This window comes from Alligator mississippiensis, chromosome 2, assembly GCF_030867095.1.
Source record: "Alligator mississippiensis isolate rAllMis1 chromosome 2, rAllMis1, whole genome shotgun sequence".
Taxonomy (NCBI): domain Eukaryota; kingdom Metazoa; phylum Chordata; order Crocodylia; family Alligatoridae; genus Alligator; species Alligator mississippiensis.
In genome coordinates this window covers 13334489-13355093 of record NC_081825.1, presented here as the reverse complement: position 1 = coordinate 13355093, position 20605 = coordinate 13334489, and the positions used below count along the sequence as shown (strand labels likewise).

The following is a 20605-nucleotide window of genomic DNA, read 5'->3' as shown; positions in this document are numbered from 1 at the left end:
CTAACCCTGCCCAGCAGGCTGGCACACAGTGAGCTCTGAGTGCATGAGCGGTAACAGGACATTGGGCTCCTGTGGGACCGTGCACACTGGATGTAGATCTAAGGGGGAACAAAGCAGAGATAAAAAGCAGAGGACAATGGGCCCAGGAGTCAGGAACCACAACATGGCAGCCAGGCCTGGGGTCCAAATGGGGATGGTGGTTAACAGGCTGCAGGGACAGTAACCTCAGAGCTGTGCAACCAAACCCTGATCAAAGCTGGGAAGCAGAGATGAAGAGCAGGATGGGCGAGGAGCAGAGAGAGATCAGAGCTGACCCTAGGGCTGCCTGGCCTGGATACATTTCCATCCTCTCCCCAGCCTAAGGTAAGGGACATGGTCGGTCATGTGTTGCTGGCTAGACTGTAGCGGCTGGGTGGGGAGTCAGGGGTGATAAGCAGGCTGAGCCTCGTATGCCAATGGGGGCTTATCTAGATTTTCTGTATCCACAGGTCATCATTACAGACTGGCTGTGCTGCTCCTGGATAAAAACCTAAATCAAGGGCTCAAGGATGCAGCTTGAAGGCAAGTTGTGAAATCTCTTTCACTGGGGGGATTTCAAGACTGGTAGACATCTGTCCAGGGCAGCTTGGACATAGCACACCCTGCCCCTGTGCAGCAGATGGGACAAGACGGCCCTTGAGTTCTCCTCCGACCTCAGGGATCTATGATTGCATGGTGGGCGTTTTCCTCGCTGAGGAGCTGCCTGGCAATGACTAAGACCTTGACATGTGGGTATCACAGGCCCTGCGTGAGAGATGCCATCCATGAATATTTTCTCCTGGGAAAAGGGATTACCCACAAATCAATGACTCCATCTGAATCTAACCAGCCTTATTACCATGATTGTTCTTTCCATATTTTTCATGCACATTGTGTGAGAAGCAGCCTCCTCTGCTCCTTTCCACCTCATTCTCCAGTTGCTGCAGCACTCAGGAGGTTTTTGTACTGCAGTGTATCACCGTGAGAGGGCGATTGTAGACCTGCCCACAGTAGTAGTCACCAGCAGCTTCCACCTGCACCCCGCGAATGGTGAACTCACGAGAAGAGTCCCAAAGGCCTTTGTTACTTGCTGTTCAGCATCTGGCAAGGTTGCTCCCACATTCAGCAGAAGGAGGGCTTCCACATGGTAGGAGCTGCTGTGACCTGCACGGGGGACGTCAAGTCCCAGGGCACTGGGCAGGTGCAGAAGAGCGAATGTGCTTGTTTTGCCTCAAATGCAGCCTTCACTTACAGAGCTCAAAGACAGGACTGGAAAGTGCACAATGAGGTGTTTGTAGCTGCTCAAGACAAAGAGGAAATGCCAGCTGATGTGTTTGGAAAGCAGTGTGTCAGCATAAGCACCTGGCCTGCAGTTCCTGGCCACACATCACCTCTGATCTGATTTGGGCGGAAGATGCCTGCCCTGCTCTTACATCGGTCAGAATGAACCAGGTCCGGAGTAGCCTGCTGGGAGGATTCGCAGTCACATCGTGCCCTCTCCTGGCCAGAGGCTGCTATTAGATGAACCCGTCTGCTTTCCAGGAGGTCTTAGTGCATCTTTCTCTGATAGAATAAAGACCCATTGGGAGTATGCAGGGCTTTCTCCTTGGAAAGGTGTTCACATAATGAAACTCAGTCACCTCTCAGCCTTCTTCCCAGGGATGCGTGTGATGTGATCAAGACAATCTTTGTGACTATCTGAAGAGCCTGTCGGTGGAAGAAGCTGTCTAGGGAACTTGTGGATTCTCCTTTGCTGGAGGTTTCAAAAAGAGATTGGACAAGCATTGGCCCTGGACAATCAAGGAGCAGCAATGCCTGGAGTTTGCTGTGAAGAGCAATAGCTGGAAGTCCAGGAGAAGCCCCCTCCCCTCGCCGACACAGCGCTGGGAGATGATGGGAAGAGCTGTGCAGCCCAGAGCAGGTGACATTGGAGAGGACCATGTTCAGCAGCAGAAGAATGAAACAGTGCTTCAAAACTGACTTAGTTAGAAAAGAAAAGTAAAGAGATGGGACAAGTGTGCAGAGATGACAGGATGAGAGAAAGGGGACTTATGGCTCTCTAGTTAGGGTCTGTGATGTGTGGAGCTTTGTTTGCTGTCCCCGTGTTGCAGAACAGGGTGGAGGGAATTCGGTCTCCTCCTGCCTCTGGGCTTTGCTGGTGGCCACATGGGGCCACGGGGGAATTGTTTCCTTTCCTGCTGCCACAGGTATTAAGGGCTTTTTGGGTTTTTTTACACTTTCTTTTTTTTTACACTTTCTTAGAAACCCAAGAGGCACCTGAACACTGTGCCAGACACCTCTGGGCATGTGGACTATGAGATTCCAGTAATTATCCATAACCAAGTGAGAAAGCCAACATGTGGCTCAATGTTCTGTGACGGGTCGGCAGAGTCACTGGCCTGGGACTGCAGGAAGCAGCTGGTGCCGGGAGCAGCAGGACTGAGCAGAGCAGGGGATTTTGTACGGGGCTGTAGCACTGTGAGTGGGGTATCATAACACTGCTGACAGCAATAATCTCCAGCATCACCAGCTTCCACCCGGCTGATGGTAAAAGTGTAATCAGTGCCGACCCACTGCCACTGAACCGGTCTGAGGCCCCAGGTGGCCGTGATGTAATGCCAGAGATAAGGAGCTTGGGCGCTTGTCCTGATTTCTGCTGGTACAAGGCCATGGCTTCATAGGTGTTGGAGCTGGCATTTGCAGCTGATGGTGACTGCATCTCCTGGAGACACTGTTAGGGCTTCTGGGGACTGAGTCACAAGGATGTCCCCGCTGGACTCTGCCTGGGAAAATACTATCAAAACAATAACAATAAAAAAAAGACAAATAAAATCAGGTGTTAGTCTTAGGAAAAGGATTTTCCATTACAAGTATGACACCAGCTTTTCCCAGCTTTATTTACAAAATATTATCAAACAGGGATGTCAAAGCCAGATGATTACCCCATTGCTAAATTCACCTGTATTGTAATTATGGCAGCAAGTTTTTATTCTGGTGGCTAATCTCTCTCTTGCTGCTCTTACACTGAATCCAGAGTATGAGGAGCCAGAGGCGCTGTGTCTGTGATATCGTCTTGACTTCTCTAACCCAGCCATAACCTGAGGGCATCAGGCATTAAACTGGACTGTTTATAGCAGCTCCCCAGAGCAGGTCGCAGTCACTGGGGCAGCCGTATGCAAACCAGCAGCTCTACATATACGCTTCCCTTCCTGTGCCCCTTTGCAGACAGGAGAGTGCAGGAGCTGTAGACGACTGGACAAGAGCAGAGCAGTCCTGTTATTTCCAGTCCACGCATGTGATTATTGTCTCTCTTAGGACCAGATCTGTGTCCATCTAACCCCGGTGCCCTCCGTGTTGTCACTGCTCATCTACAGGGGGGTCAATGAGAATCCAGTGCAATGTGTCCTTAAAATGTCTTCCTCCATTTTTCAGGTCATTACCTCCCCTCTCTCCAGCTTTGATCAGTCTCCTCTGCTTTCCTCTGAGCCCTTGTCTGACTTAGCAGCCCCATCGCAGCCTAACTGCTCCCTTCAGCCTCAGTATCACCTTGTCTCATGGCCATCAGTATTAACATGCTCCTTTGTGTATACAGACATGTAGGCTAACAGGATCAATAACATCTATGCAGGTTTTTCTGAGTTGTGTAGATTATATCAGGAGCAAACAGAAGTCATGTTCACCCTTCGGTGGAGGGAGGCAACCAGATGCCAGCACTGGATGAGGCCAGAAGGCAGGGTCGCAACTGCCTGCATGCTGCAGATTGCCCAGGGCAGCTGATTGCAGCCCAGCGGGGATATCCCGCATTGTCTATCAGGTGTACGACTCCCCCCGCTGCCATCTGTCAGGCAGGTCTCAGCTGCAGGCAGCTTGTGGAGGGAGGCGTGTTCACCCCCACTTGGTGGCATGGGGGTCCCTGGCTTTGTCCAGGGCGGAGGTGACAGGGGTCCACCCCCAGGAGGACATAGGCAGGAGGAGTGGGTTCTGGTTCCCTGGCCTATGACTGCAGGAAGCAACTGGTGCTAGGAGTAGCAGGACTGAGCAGAGCAGTAAGGTTTTTGTACGGGGCTGTAGCACTGTGTGAGAGGCACTATAACCCTGCTGACAGTAATAAACTCCAGCATCCCCAGCTTCCACACGGCTGATGGTGAATGTAAAGTCGATGCTGGACCCACTGCCGCTGAACCGGTCGGGGACCCCCGAGGGGCGGTTGCTTGTGCCATACAGAAGGAGCTTTGGAGCCTGCCCTGGTTTCTGCTGGTGCAAGTTCATGTAGCTGCTAACACTGGAGCTGGTTTTGCACTTGATGGTGACTGTGTCCCCTGGAGACACCGCCACGGACTCTGGAGTCTGAGTGATGACAATGTCCCCGCTGGAGCCTGCGATGAGGGAACATGATAATATGAAAAATACATGAGACAATTTAAGTGTGACCCTGTTTATGTGAATAAATAAAATATCTTTTAAATTGATGATGACCTTTTAGAAAACAGTTATATTTATGCCCGTGAAGACAGCCAGTGGACTGAAGATCTATCCTGCAATAGTTAAAACAATTCAGTCATTTGTAAAGTATCATAATCCTAATCCACATTCTGGCTGCATATTTTCCACTAATTTCTCTGCTATTCCTGTCTTACCCTTTGCCCAGAGCACGAGGAGCCAGAGGAAGTGCGTCTGCCACAGCATCTTGCTGCTTCTGCACCGACTGACACAGAGCTGAGAGACACCAAGCGTGAAACCAGACCCTTTATAGCTGCTCCCCAAAGCAGGGCGCAGTCACTGGGCGGCCGGATGCAAAGCAGCAGCTCTACAGGCGCCTCCCTGGGGCCCAGGGCAGATCCTGCAGGGCAGGGGCTAGAGACAGCCCTGATTCCTGGGTGCAGATGCCATTTCCCAGCAGGGAAAGCTTCACTCACCTAAATGGGAAGACACGACTTTTCCATTCCAGGAGCCTACAGTCTTGGCACAGCTCTGCAACCGTGTAACCCCGTAGCCTCCAGTGGCTCCACTGCTGATCCACACTTCAGTCTGTCCAAGACTCTCCTCCCTGCTGCCTGCCCCGTTTTCCCTCTCACTCGGGCTGAGGTTTCTCTTCTCTCCCCAGTCTCTGTGTCTGCCAAAGCACCTCCATCCCACTCTTCCCCACTATTCCTCTGGCTCCCTCCTTCCTCTTAGCCTCTCCCTTTCCTCCAGTTTATTCCCTCCCTGATATAGGTACACTATCTGCTCTTCTGTTGCAAACCTCCTCCCTGCTACTCCCAGTGTGACCCTGTCTCCTTTTCCACATTACCACAGGACATCACACACATGCTGGGTACCGTCTTTGCTGTGATTTCCTCTCTTCCAACCCAGCCTTGCTCCTCCAAACAGGGTTCAGCTGTTTAACTAAATGGATACTGCTCCTCCCATAGCGTCAAATCTCTGCCCATTCCTCAATCCTCACGTTGTGCTAGACGTCTACACCATAAGTGTGTGAATGTAGAAAGACTTACTTTGTACTTTAAGGGAGCCCAGACTTCTCCACACCCTCTGCCGTGTGGTCACTGCTCTTGTCCCACAGTAAGTGAATGCTAACCTGGGGCAGCTTAGCCATTACTGCAATAGCCCGGGTCACATACCACTCTTCAGCCTCCACTTACTGTGGGATAGGAGCTGGCACAGCGCAGGAGTGGTTATCACAGAGTACTGGATATGCAGTACTTCTCCCTCACCTTTTAACCTGCTGCAATGTGCTTGTCTGCTTGTCCCTTCTGTCTTGGGACCAGGTCTGCAGCTGTTGCAGCACTTCTGGAAGCCCATTACCAGAAACACAACTCAAAATAAAGTCCTAACCAGTCTGAAGCCATGGGTGTTTGCTGGATCTCACAGGGGTGGGGAGACTGTGCCATGTCTTTCTCTAGCAGGGACATTGCGACTAGGAGCCAGCATCAGGCACAGATTGAATGTGGTCTCCCTGCTGCTCCGCTCCAGCTCTTTTGTGTACACTTGTCTGAAAGGAAACAGGAGCAGACTGTGCCAATAGTGACACCAATGGCAACAGTTTTGAACCTTTTCAGCCAAGTTCTGCCCATCTTGACCCAAAGGGGCCATTGTTACCATTGTAAATGCCACCTGAAAGACCATCAGGCAGGGTGTTTTGATTGTGACAATTATTTGGCACTAAAGATAAAATGGATAAAGGGTATCATCAAAATGAAAGTCCAAGTCATGCTTTAAAATGTTAGTGATCTCATTCTTTCCCCTCCTTTCCCCTCCTCTATCTATAAAAGGCGAGTAGATGTTTATTGGGGATGTTTGCCAAGGGAATAGGCTGGCTGGCTACTCAAAGCCCCTGTTTGAGTGTTTGGTTTTGTACAGTGCCAGGTCACGGTAAGACATGTGACTTTCTGGGGCTGTTTTTACCACTGGGATTCACACACACAGCTCCTGGAGCTTGGAGCAGCTACTGAAAGTGTCAGCAGCCTCTTTTCTCTTGATCCCATCCTCTGCTGTCTCTCCTAAGTCCATCTCCTACCTCGCTGTCTGCTCCCTCTTCTTCCTATTTGGTGGGTTCCTTCCCCACCAAGGTCTCTCTTCTTTCCATCCCCATGGGGTGCACCACAGACCTTCCTGTCACTCAGGTCAATAATGTGGCTGTAATTTCTCCCCACACATGGCCAAGATTTGTAACTCTAAAGAGGGGCAGTGTCTGAATGGGCTGCACCTCTCAGACAGTGCTGAACAGAGTCTGCTGCTTTGAGTGTGCAGGTGGAAAGGAGGTGTGAGCTGAGTGACAGCAGTCACCTGTGTGCATCTGGACCCTCGCGGAGGGGCTTATTGCTTCGGTGGCATGCCGGATAACCTCCCTGTGCAGTGGAGATGATCCCTGGTTGGATCACACATGCTGCACTGTTACTTAGCACTGAAAAGAAACCCAGGTTGTGTTATGGTCTTTGACTTGTGATGGGGTTTGCACTAGCTCCACCCTCGCACAATGATATGAGGATGTTGGCTTTGTCATTGCTTCATCACTGCAGGAGGGATTGTCTGAACCTGATTCAAAAGTCCTGATGTTAGCAGACAGATTTTCTGGGACCCCCATGGGCTTTGGGGCCTTCAAGGCTTTTGGACTCCTTCCTAGCACTGAATCCAAAGTAGAGCAGTCCAGTCGTGTTTCCTTTCCAGAGCTCTTCTCAAGTACCAAACGTCTGGGTATGGGTCAGGCACAGCTGCTGTGTCCTGCTGTCTGTGCCAACCCTGCGGGAAGGAAGAGGTTTTTGTGCTGAAGTGTAACACAGTGAGAGGGAAGCTGTAATCCTGCCCACAGTAGTAGCTGCCTGCATCTTCCACCTGCACCCCGCGAATGGTGAAGGTGAGGTCACTGCTGCTGTGTGTGCCGTTGAACCACTCAGGGACTCCGGGGATGCAGCTCGTTGCATGGTGAATCATGAGCCGGGGACTTGCCTCTCATCTGAACAGGTACAAGTTCATTTCTTTGCCGACGGGGCTGGAAGGGTTGCACCGAATGGTGACTGTCTCCCCTGGGGACACTGCCAGGGAAGCAGGGGTCTGAGTTACCACAATGTCTCCGTTCAGCCCTGGAAAGGGGAGAAAGAAGACGGCTGTTAGTGAAGAGCTGCTTCCAGCTCCTGCAGGTGCCAGCCCTTGGGGGTCATCACAAGGCAGTTTAAACAGATTTGCTTCTAATGCTTTTTAAGTCCGAGCCTTTCAGATTCCCAGAGCACCTGAAAACCTGAGCATCTGAGTTTAAATTTACAACCAGATGTTTTCCAGCTCCTCTGGTTGTGGTGAAAACTTGCAGACATGCCTGAGTGCATCCTAACGGCTCAGAAGTGAGGATGCAAAGAAAAATAAGCCAAGGGTTGAAAATAGCTTCATGCTCAAGACAGTCTCATCTTTTTTGTGGGGAAGGTGCCTGGCCCATAAATCTTGAGCTCTTGATGATGACACTACAGACCTGCTGGAGCTGTGAAACCTGCAGAAGAGCCCTGATCTACCTTCAAACACAGAGAAAAGGAGCCAGAGCACATGCAGTTGTAAAATTATCCTGCTTCAAGCTGACTTTTCCCACTAACAACTGTTAACCTGCAGTCAGGGTTTTGAGAAGTGCCTTGAAGAGTTGCCAATGCTGTTTGGCTTCATTGTTCTTGCAGCAGATGTCTGAAAAATCTCAGTCTCTCATCATTACCATTGCATAGCTTCAGGACAGCTTCAAGAGGTGCAAATCTATGGGACTGGGGAGCTGAGCCCCTGGGAGCACAGCCCTGCTTCTCCCCTCTCTCCCACCATCTGCCTGCTGGCTGCTTCAAAATTCAAAACAATTGATTTCACTGTTTTCAAGCTCAAAAATGAGTTGAAACATTGTTGAATCAAAACAGCTGGTGACTTTCCCACAGCCCTAATATGCACCCAAAGGATGACCCTGTTCCAAAGAGTTTCACGTAAAGATGCAGAAAAGTGCCCAAGCTGCTTCAAAAGGTTTTAATTTGAAAAACCCAATCAGGAATCAAAATCATAACCGCTCCCACCCTTCCAAAACCAAACCAAACCACATCAAGCCACTCCAGCAGGTGCTGGAGCAATGAAGAGTATCAAGGCAATTGGCACCTGCTTCTAAGTCATGAGTGTCCTTTAGGTAGCTAAGCTTCGGCTGCTGAATAGATGCAGAGATGCCATGGTCTGATTTGCCAGGCAAATAATAGATGCAGAGACCCATGCCACTTCTGGATCTATTCAGAAGCCAAAGTTAACCTCCTTTGACATGCTATTCTTATCCAATATATACAGAAAAGTAAAGGAAAATTTCCAGTAAGTATTTCCAATGATATCATTCAACATCACTAAGGGTATACAGATAAGTAGTTACTATATGGTAAGCCAGGAACCAGAACCACATCCTGGGGGTGCTTGTCCTAATGGGCAGCCCACCTCGGGGATGGCTTTTTCAACCCTGCACTCTACAGAGGCCTGGCACAACTGGGGAGTCCTCAGGATGCCCGCGCGAGGAGGAGGGGTGATACCCAGTTGGGTGAACCAGGAAAGTTAGGGTCAACAGCTAGTTTACAGTGAAGCCAGAGGAACCATTGGCAGAGTACAACTGGATATAAAAAAGAAGGGGGGGGGGGATGTGGGGGGAGGTGTCAGGAGGCAGCACACCAATGAGGAACCAATTATACAAAACTAAACCAATCCCATCAGATATCGTACAACATATCCACAATCAGGATAAAAGTCTTACAAAGTCCAGGCACAGCTTTACACAATATAAGACACATCTACCCCTGGATTCCAGTTAGCGAGGGGGACCTCAACTCCTACGGGTTTAACCAGGAGGGATCCTTTGTCCCAGGGCTTCCCTCCAAGGGGAGGGGGCTTGTTTCAGCAGCGCCTCCCCTGCGGGACCCGACTCCACCAGCAACTCGCAGTCCTCTCCAAGGAGCTGTCGACCGGGCCTCAGGGTCCTCCGCTCAGTCAGATGCCCCCCAGCACTGTCTGCCTCATGCCTGGCTCCACTGTTCCCCCCACCCCCCACCCCTGATGCCCACCCAGTCTTTTATATGACTTCCCTACGACATGGGGCTTGCTGGGGCTTCCCCAGTGGCTGGGGGATGCAAGCCAGGGTGGGCACTGCTGCAGGGCAGAAGGCCAGGAAAGGGAGTGCCGGCACTGTGGGAAGGTCCAACTGGCCCAGGAGGCTGGGGTTTGAAGATGAGGTCCCCAGCTGAGACCCTGTGCATGACTTTGTGGCCCCAGTGCTCATGACAGGGAGACAGTGTGTGCGGGGCGGGGAAGGGTGGTAATGAGGACTTGCAGGGATGTTTGATGAGCAGCTGTACTCTCAGCCTGGGATGTGATGACAGCTCCTGGGATCAGCACTCATGTCACTGGGCACAGGCTCCATCCCTCAAATTCTCCTGTGGGGAAATAATTAGGATTAAAATCAGTGGGTGCCTCTACATGTGCTCTGATGAGTTCAGGTATTGCCACAGCAACATGTGCATATTTCATAGATTTCGCAGATTTCATAGACATGAGGGCTGGAAGGGGCCTCGGAAGATCATCGAGTCCTCCCCCTGCCCAAAGGGCAGGAAGTCAGCTGGGGTCACAGGATCCCAGCAAGATAAGCATCCAGTTTGCTCTTGAAGGTGTTCAATGTGGGCGCTTGAACCACCTCCGGTGGCAGGCTGTTCCAGACCTTGGGGGCTCAGACAGTAAAGAAATTCTTCCTTATGTCCAGCCTGAAATGGTCTTGTAGTAGTTTATGACCATTCGACTCAGTCGTCATCCCTTGGGGTGCTCTGGTGAACAAACGTTCCCCCAGATACTGGTGGTCACCCCTGATAAACTTGTAGGTGGCCATCAGATCACCCCTGAGCCTGCGCTTTTCCAGGCTAAAGAGCCCCAGGGCTCTCAGCCTGTCATCGTAGGGTCTGCTTCCCTGACCTCTGATCATGCGCGTGGCTCTTCTCTGGACTCTCTCAAGCTTCCCCACATCCTTTTTGAATTGTGGAGCCCAAAACTGGATGCAGTACTCCAGCTGCAGCCTCACCAAGGCTGAGTACAAGGGGAGAATGACGTCCCAGGACTTGCTTAAGAAGCATCTACGGATGCAAGCTAGCATTTTGGTCGCTTTACTAGCCGCAGCATCGCACTGCAGGCTCATGTTCATCTTGTGGTCAATGATGACCCCCAAGTCTCTTTCTTCCATAGTGCTAGCCAACATAGCACTGCCGAGCCTATGAGGATGCTGTGGGTTTTTTTTCCCAAGGTGCAGAAGCTTGCATTTATCGACGTTGAACACCATCAGATTCCCGTCCGCCCACTTGCTGAGCCTGTCCAGGTCAGCCTGGATCACCCGCCTGTCTTCTGGTGTGAATGCTTTGCCCCAAAGTTTGGTGTCATCTGCGAACTTGGCCAGTCCGCTTCTGACTCCAGTGTCCACATCATTAATGAAGATGTTGAACAGTATGGGTCCAAGGACAGAGCCTTGGGGGACCCCACTGGTCACAGGAAACCATGATGAGTGACTTCCATCAACTACTACCCTCTGGGTCCGACCACGGAGCCAATTTTCCAGCCAGTGGATCGTGGAGGACCAAAGGCAACAAATGCCCAGTTTCTCCAAAAGAGGTGATCATGGGAAACCAGATCAAAGGCTTTTTTGAAGTCAAGATATATGACATCGATCTCTTCTCCCTTGTTCAGGTGATAGATCACCTGGTCATAGAAGGAAATGAGATTGGTCAAGCAAGACCTACCTACAACAAAGCCATGCTGGCTATCCCTTAAGATGTTGGTGTCGGACAGTCCATTAAGGATGGCCTCTTTAATAAACTTTTCTAAGATCTTCCCTGGGATAGAAGTCAGGCTGATGGGCCTATAGTTAGCTGGATCCACTTTCCTCCCTTTCTTGAAGATAGGCATCACATTGGCCTTCTTCCAGTCTTTGGGCACTACACCAGAGTGCCAAGAGTTTTCAAAGATCCATGCTAGAGGCTGGGCTATGATGCTCGCCAGCTCCTTGAGTACCCTGGGGTGAAGATTGTCAGGGCCAGCTGACTTGAAAGTATCCAGCTTCTCCAGATGTTCCTTCATGAAGTCAGCATTAATGGAAGGCAGGGTATCACCCTCACCCGGACTTCCCTGTCCCATAGCGGGCATGGGCGTCCCATGAGATTGATGAAAGACCGACGCAAAGTACCTATTTAATAGGTTGGCTTTTTCCTGGGCGTCAGTTGTCAGTCGCCCCATCTGGTTCAGCAGGGGTCCAATGTTTCCCCTGCTTTTCCTCTGGTTCCCCACATATCTGAAAGAGGACTTTTTATTGTCCTTGATGCTCAAAGCTAGCTGGAGTTCAGTTGCAGCCTTGGCTTTCCTGGTATGCTCCCTACAGGACCGGAACAGTGCAGAATAATCCTCCTTGGAGGTGACTCCCATCCTCCATCCTTTGTAGGCCTTTCTTTTTAGCCTCAGGAGGTCTGCTAGGTCCCTGGAGAGCCAGGGGGGCTGCTGTGCCCTCTTGCTGCCTTTCCTCCGAGATGGAATAGACTTAGTTTGTGCATTGAGGATCGCTCCCTTGAGGAGCAACCACTCTTCTTGAACTCCCCTCTCCCTGTGGTCACAGTCCCTTAGGGCCTCACTGACAAGCCTCCTGAGCTTGTCAAAGTCGGCTTTCCTGAAGTCAAGGACTTCCGTGTTGCTGACTGACTTGCCAGCTTTTCGGCAGATGGTGAAGGTGATCAGCTCATGGTCGCTGTCACCCAGCTTCCCATCGATCACTAGGTCGCCGACTAGGTCCTCCCCAGTAGCCAGTACCAGGTCGAGCAGCGCTTTGCCTCTCGTTGGCCCATAGACTTCTTGAGTCAGATAGAGGTCATCCATGCACGAGAGGAAGCTTTGTGACCGCTCAGGTTTTGCTGAGCAATCCTCCCACGAGATGTCCGGGTAATTGAAGTCACCCATGACAACCATGGTCCTGGAGCATGCCGCCTCAGACAGTTCCTGGGCAAACTCCTGGTCAAGTTCAGGACTTTGAGTGGGAGGTCTGTAGTAGACTCCCACCATTGTGTCCCCTGTGCTGTGTTCCCCATGGATTTTAACCCAGAGGGTTTCCAGTCATCCACCCTGGTCGCCAATATCGGCTTGCAGGGACGCATAGCTTTTCTTAACATTGAGAGCTACACCCCTGCCCCTTTTATCTACACGATGCCTCCTGTACAGGTTATAGCCATCTATACTCATGGTCCAGTCATGGGTGGAGTCCCACCAGGTCTCTGTTATCCCTATGACATCATAATTGTTTGCATTAAGCAGGAGGATGAGCTCCTCCTGCTTATTCCCCAAGCTTCTGGCATTTGTGTACAGGCATGCAAGTGTCCCCTGGGGGGCTCCTTCCCTGCCCACAGATTTTACCAGGGCTGGGGCAGGGGTGGGCTCCCTTAAGTGCCTTGACCCGCTGGCTTTGCAAGGATTGCTCAGCGGGCCAGTAGTGGTGGTAATCCCCCCATCCCCCAGCGGCCTTAATTTAAAGCCCAGTGGAGCAGGTCAGCCAGTCTGGCTGAGAAGAGCCTCCTCCCTAGGGGAGAGAGGTGGAGGCCATCTCTTCCCAGCAGCTCGCTGCCTCTCTCACCAAAGAGCAGGCTGTGGTCATGAAAGCCAAAGCCTTCCTGACGACACCAGTGCTGCAGTCTTTGGTTGACCACATGGATCCTCCTCTCCCTCCTCAGTCCATAGCCTAAGACTGGGAGGATCGACGGGAACACCACCTGTGCCCCCAGACCCTTAAGCCCCGCTCCCAAATCCCTGTAGTGCCCCATGACCTGGCTGGGAGTGCTCCGAGCAGTGTCATTGGTGCCCACTTGAATAATGAGCATGGGATAGTGGTCTGTGGGTTTGAGGAGCTTTGGGATCCTCTCCGCAATCTCCCAGATGCAGGCCTCCGGGAAGCAGCAGACTTCCCGGGCTAAGGGGTCAGGGCGGCAGATTGCCCCCTCCGTCCCCCTCAGGAGGGAGTCTCCCACAACAAACACCTTACATTTTGTCTTGGGGAGAGCAGGGGCGGGAGCTGCAGTTGGGCCCATGTTGCCTATGGGGGCCGGCAACTCAGCAGGGTCAGCTGGAGTGGCAAGAGGTGCGTACCTGTTGCTCAGCTCTGGCGGGGCAGGGCCCTTGGTGCGGCAGGCCTTAGGGCCATTGACCACCTTGGTCCATGCTCCTGGCTGGACAGAGTGGGAGGTCCCGGAGTCCTCTTTTGGCCTGGAGGGAGACTGTGGCCTACCCTCCGCCTCCCGGGGTAGAAGGGCCTGGCAGTAGGAGTCTATCTCCTGCTCTCAGTCCCTGATGGCACGCAGTCTCTGGATTGTGGCCTGGAGCTCCTCCAGCTGGCGCGCCAGAGACCCCACAAGGGAGCAGACCCCACAAGGGGAGGTAACCATGCTCCCGGGCCCCAGAGCCTGAAAAAGGGACAGGCAGCCCCCGCAGCTGAGAGCCAGGGGCTCCGTCTGCGTGGAGCCCGGAACCAGGGGCTCCGTCTGGGTGGCCGTCTCTGGGGTGCCAGAGGGGGGGCGGGGGGGCGCAGAGCCTGAGGGGATCCTCGGGGTGTGGCACGTGCCCATCCGTGTCATGCCTCTGGGAGGCTGGCTATGGCTGGGACTGTCTAACCTGCGGGGCACGCTGGCAGGGTCCTGGACCCTCCTGTGTACCCTGCCGTGCGAACTCTGCGTTAACTCACATGCCGGCAGAGAAGCACGCCTGTTTGCACAGCCTGTTCACGTGGCTCCGGTCACGTGGCTCCCTGGGGGGCTGGGCGAAGTAGGGGCCTGGGCGGGGCTTGACCCGGCCCGGCTCCACTCAGCCGCCTCCTCCCACTCACTAAGGGGTTACCCCCTCTCTCCATGGGCCCTGCTTACCTCTGGCTGTGCTGGGGGTCGACAGGGGCTCCGTGGCTGCTGGCGGGTTTCTGGGGGGCTTCGGGGGAGCGGGGGCGCAATGGGCTTTCACCCGCGTGTCCCTCATGGCTTCTGAGCCTAACTGGGGCTTTTTCCCTGTTGGCGGGCCCTTTTAAGCTGCGTGCATGCGCAGTGGGCCTGCCATCAAGGAAGCTGCTCTTTGGGCAAAAGGGGGGCCTGCCCGGGATTTGGGGGACCCTGCCCTACTGGAGGGGGACAGGTGAGTACCCCCCCACCTCTCTCTCTCCCTGGGGGGCTGGGCCAAGTAGGGGCCTGGGCGGAGCTTGACCCAGCCCAGCTCCACTCAGCCACCTCCTCCCACTCACTAAGGGGTTAGCCCCCTCTCTCTGACTGCCCCTGGGGTTTAAAAATGGCCACTGGGGCACTTTAAATAATGCTCATCAAATGTCTCGTTGAGTGTCCCGTGAACATTTTTTAAACATGCAGTTGTGACAGCTGAAATTATGTCTGTAATAAAGGTGTTTGCTGAAGGCCCTATGAAGATTAGACCAAGTGTTTTTCTATATTTGTTTAGATATTAAGCTGTAAGTTGTTGCTAAAAGCCTAATTAAATTTTAAGATGTAGTGAGGCCTTGTATAAAGTAAGGCCTAGTAAATTTAGCAAAGCCTTGAAGTAGTAAGGTGTTGTGGCGTAGTTAAAATTACCTTATCAAAGAAATGCAAGGCTTGTACTCCTAATTGGTCAGTCTAAGGACAGTTGAAGTAAAAGGAATCTGAGTGGTCATTCGTTATCAGTATCATTCAGAAGCTATATATGAGCTGGAATATCTGGAAACCATTCAGAAGGAAGATACAGCTCTGTGAAAAGGATTAGTTAGCTGTTGCATGGATCAGTGGGCCTGTGGACCTCAAAGAGCCCAAGGACAGCAGTCCAGGGTCCTTCCCAGTACCCCTTTGGACAGTGTTGTTCAGGGACTCCTGACTTTGCTGAACTTTGAGGAAAAGAAGCTTGCTGTGTATCAGGCATCAGAGGGGACTGCCGATATGTTGTCGATGAGAATTGCTTTTGTCTGTCATTGTTTGTCTTCTTACTACGCGTAGTTGTGTTTTTGTTAAGTCAAGAAATCTTTCTTACCTTTCTACTCCCAACCATACTCTCAATCCCGAACCCTCCGCAGGCGGCTGGGACATGCAGGGAATTAATACATATGAAGCTGCCGTGTTTTAATTAGAGCGGATGTCTGGGAACCGTTCTAATTAAAGCGTCCCCTCCCCGCTGTGTGTCTAGGCACCCAATGAATCAATCTAAGTATGAGCAGTCCCGTTACCACAATTTTTCCTTCTCGATTTTCCAAGCACACTGTATCAGAAGCAGCTCCCCTGCCCTCGATAGTGACTGTCTCTCCAGGGCTCACTGTCAGGGAGGCTGGTGTCTGTGTTATAACAATGTCCCTACTGGATTCTAGGAAAGAGGGAAAAAGAGAAACCTTGGGGTGAATCTGCTTTTGCGGTGTTGGCCTCCAAGTCCATATTAGGCAACATCTGTGCTACGTACCTTCAACCATGGAGATGAGGAGTCAGATCAGATGCACCCATAACATCATGGTGCTTGACTTGGGGTGCTCCAAAGCTCACTGTTGGACAGCAGGAGCTTATAACCCCTCAGATCCGGCATCTTTTAAGGGTTACATATGGAAAGACATGTATATACGAGGTTCAGATAAAAGATGCTTAAGGCTTCCTGTCCCCTTCATGGCTGCATTGTCAAGAAGACACAGCTGCAGGTCATGCTAAAGGAGGAGTAGGTTGAGCAGGGGTCCAGGGTCATCAAAACAGCAGGAGTTTGGTGCTTCTAGGGAATTTAGCACTGAAAGGGCCAAGTGGCTGATGGGAGTTTACAGAAGGGTTTTCATCACATGTGCAGGAAATCTTGGACCTTGTAATTTTCAGCAGAATAATGCAGCCTCCAGGTGCGGATGCTCAATTGGTGTAAATGGAGAGTGCAGAGTGTCCCCAGGGCAGGAACTAGAGAAAGAGCATTATTGCAGTGTTCACTGTAGCAGGCCCTCTTGATTGCTCAGGGAAGTGAACGGAGAGATGTTAAAGAGGTTTTGGATTTGATGCCATCTCTTCAGAGTTGCATTTTTAATGGTCCCAGCACCATGGAGGTGCAGAGCACAGAAGTTCAGATATCTGGTTTTCATCTCGCATGCAGGAAATCTTGGCCATTGTAATTTTCACCAGAATAATGCAGCCTCCATGTGCGGACGCTCAGTGGGTGTAAATGGAGTGTGCAGAGTGTCCCCAGGGCAGGAACTAGAGACAGGGCATTATTTCAGTGTTCACTGTAGCAGGCCCTCTCGATTGCTCAGGGAAGTGAATGGAAAGATGTTAAAGGGGCTTTGTATTTGATGTCCTGTATTCAGAGTTACATTTTTAATGGTTTCAGCACTTTGGAGGTGGAGGACACAGCAGTTCATTGATCTGGACAGATAGACCGATGCACTATGCCAGCTTCATCTCTCTCCCACCCCCAACCCTTACAAAGTTAGAAGAAGAAGAGCCATGCAGAAAAGAGCTTACCTGTTCAAGGGCAGAAAAAGGCACGAAAGCCAGTTGCTTCACTTTCAGTAAGCTCACCCCGTGTTGATGGAGGCAAATCTACTACAGATGTTAACATTTGGCTTGAGTCGGGACAACCAGGAATGTGTTTACCTCCACCAACTTGCAGAAGGGTCAACACCACATGAACAGGCACATTCACATATTCTCATATGTCTTGACTCCAAAGATCCTGAACTCCCTCCTGGGGGATGCACATCATCTTCTTTATTTTATTTTATTTTATTTTATTTTATTTTTTAAATTATGTGTCTTGGGCCAAATCAGTCGAATCCATTCAGATTTGATCAACTCAGCAGAGCTCAGATGTTCAAATCTGTGTCATCATCTCAGCTTCGATTGCCTGTTGATGCCTCATTTCGCTGTAGCCTGGTGAGTGCTCCCTACCTGCTAGATCTAAGGTCATAGTTCAACAAGGTCCAGCTGTTACTAACCTCTGTGACAACACACCTGTTAATTTAAATGCTCCTAGAAGATGATTGCTGACAGCGGAGCAGTGGCTGCTCAGTGTGAATGTGCTGGTTGCTTGAGAGGAAATCCTGCTTTTCATTAGAGCATTTCCACATCGCTCTTCAGTAGAGAGGGTCACTAAGACTCTTATTTATTGCTCAGTATCTGGTTCCTCATTGGAGGAGGGTTTCTAGGTGCTAGGCACCACTGTGCTTTTCATGGGGGATGTGCAAGTCCAGGGGCACCGAGCAGGTGTATAGGAGGTAATGTGCTTGCTTTGGTTATGCTGGTCTCAAATGAAGCCTTCACTTCTAGCACTTGAAAACAGGGCTGTAATGTGCACAGTGAGATCTTTGCACCTGTTGAAAAGGGGAAATGCCGGCTGGTTTGCTTCGGAAAGCAATGGATAGGTACATCCATTCTTCCTGGAGCTCCTGGCCACATATCACCTCTGATCTGATTTGGGGACAAATTTCCTGCAATTGTCTTGCGTTATCATAATAAGATTATACTGAGAATATTTTGAGCAAGAATTAGCAGTCTCATGATGCTGTCTACTGGCCAGAAGGTGCCATTAGATTAACCAGATTATTTCCAAATTAGTTTTATATTTCTCTTTCCCTGTTAGGATACCTTTTGTATGTACCATTTTACCAATAGGAAGGTGCTGATTCAGTGAAACCCGGTCTCTTCTCAGCCTCCTTCCTGGACAGGGATGTGTTTGATGCAGTGTCATCCTGGGAGAGGGCAGGGACATGTTTGCATGGAAGATGTTTTTCCATTGCTCCAGACTGCCAGGGTGACACAGCTCACAGCAGTGGCAGGCACTCACCTTTGCCCAGGAGGCTGCTGGTGAAGGCATCTCTCCAGGAAATGATTTTGGGACCCATATCTCCCCTAAGAATGACAGGGATCCTGCTGTCTCTCATCGCAACCCCAGGATACATGCCAGGAAATGACAACTGGTGCCTTCCTGCATGAGCTGAGCCATTGGGACACAGAAGTGGGAAGGTTCATAGGAAGAGAAGGGGAACAAGCAAGAGGGAGCCTGGCTCTGTGCCCAGGCAGGGGGACACGGTTCTGGCAGGGAGTGAGGCTTTGAATTCAATTGCTTTGGCATGACACAGGCACAGAGGAAACCGTATAAATAGCCCTGGGACAGGGCACAGACTTCCCCACATGCTGCTTCACCTGCTTGAAACTGCCCCGCTGTCCCTGGCCTTGTTAGCGTGGAAAAGCAGAGGATCAGCTGGAGGCATCAAGGCATTCCAGCACAATAGTGCCTGGCCCCTCAGTGTGAAAGTCCAGGCTAAGACAGGGAATGTCTACCCGATGCACATGGATGTGTCAGAGGATGAATAAGACTTGTGCCTAAGGAAGCAGAAAATCCCAGGGGTAAATCACATGGGTTTGTTTCAGGTAAATAATTCTGAGTAACACAAAGGAGAGGGCTGAGCAGTTTGCCAGGAGTTCCTGGGTGTGAGGTCTGTGGGGCCAAGACAAAGATCTGTGACTGAGGGGGAGAAGTGATGCGGAAAAGCCCTAAACAAGATCAGCCCCTGTTCATGCTGTACCGGGGCAGGAGAGTCCCTGGCCTGTGGCTGGGCAGGAAGCAGCTGGTGCCGGGAGCAGCAGGACTGAGCAGAGCAGGGAGGTTTTTGTACGGGGCTGTAGCACTGTGTGAGGGGTATTATAATACTGCTGACAGTAATAATCTCCAGCATCCCCAGCTTCCACCTGGCTGATGGTGAAAGTGTAGTCGGTGCCAGACCCACTGCCGCTGAACCGGTCGGGGATCCCGGAGGGGCGCTTGTTTGTGCCATACACAAGGAGCTTTGGAGCCTGCCCTGGTTTCTGCTGGTAGAAGTGCATGCTGTTGCTAACACTGGAGCTGGCTTTGCACTTGATGGTGACTGTGTCTCCTGGGGACACTGCCAGGGACTCTGGAGTCTGGGTCACAAGGATGTCTCCGCTGGAGCCTGCATGAGGGGAAATGATTGTGTAGAGAACACATCAAGAAGCAAAATGTGATGGAGATTAGCAAAGGGACGTTTCCCCCATCACACATTTACTTTTAATATCCCCATTTACTTTTAGAAAGTAGTTAAATTGACCATGGGATACTCCTCCATGGCATTCAGAGACATTATACACTGTCTGAGTTTCAGGACCAAACAAATTGTCTGCGCCAGGCTCTGTTCTGCTGCCCTTACCCTTTGCCCAGAGCACGAGGAGCCAGAGGAGCTGAGTCTGCCACAGCATCTTGCTGCTTCTGCACCGACTGACACGGAGCTGAGAGACACCAAGCGTTAAACCAGCCCCTTTATAGCTGCTCCCCAGAGCAGGGCGCAGTCCTTATGCAAAGCAGCAGCTTTATGTAAATGTGCCTCCCCTGGGCCCAGGGCAGAGCCTGCAGGGCAGGGGCAGACACAGTCCCGCTCTGTCCTGATGCCATTACAAACAGTGTTGCTCCCCACGGGGATCAGGACCAGGTGCAGGTCTCTCATGCCAGGGCTTTGGCTCCTGTCTTCCTGAGCAGTTCTACAAAGGGCCAAATCAGCCAAATCAATACCAAATCTGCAAGTCAGTGCAGAACCAAACTTGGACATGTCCAAACCCCCAAGCCTCCAGGGGTTTCATGCAAGTAGGACGCCAGCCAAAGGTGTTAGAAACATCTGTATCTCAGATCAGGGCGGAGGACATTTGCTGTGGTAGGGCCACTTACGGTTCTGGACTAACTCATGGGTTTGACCTTTATTTGTCTGATTTGGCTTGGATCACAGCAAATTAAAAAAATAAAAAAGTCTACAGAGGGCTTTGTCTCCCCATTGCACTCAGGAGACTCAGTTCGCATCTGCTGTGAAATCAATGAGTCTCAGGTGCTGTTTGTGGACCATCTGACCTCCTCTGCTCTGCCTCCCTGCTGACCATCCCCATCCTGCTCAGTGTTTCCCTGCTCCCAGTGCTCAGACACAGGTTGTCATGTGGACAAACTGGGAGCGAACACCGGGCTCCTTTTTTATGAGTGAAGAGCTCCCACGGCCGCAGGGTCAGGATGTCACCTGGGGATTTCACCGTCTGCTCTCCAGTCCCTTCCACTGGCCCCC

General features: G+C 51.4%; 1 protein-coding gene across 1 annotated transcript; it reads right to left on the bottom strand.

Annotated features, from left to right (window-relative positions):
* Positions 1-19772, bottom strand: LOC106737957 (immunoglobulin kappa light chain-like). Its single transcript, XM_059723449.1, has 4 exons — positions 19712-19772; positions 19142-19477; positions 4155-4394; positions 1-98 (listed from the first exon to the last, which is right to left on the bottom strand). The coding sequence occupies exons 1-4, from the start codon at positions 19758-19760 to the stop codon at positions 1-3; spliced, it is 723 nt and encodes a 240-aa protein (XP_059579432.1). The 5' UTR covers positions 19761-19772.
* Positions 19773-20605: the final 833 nt, after the last annotated feature.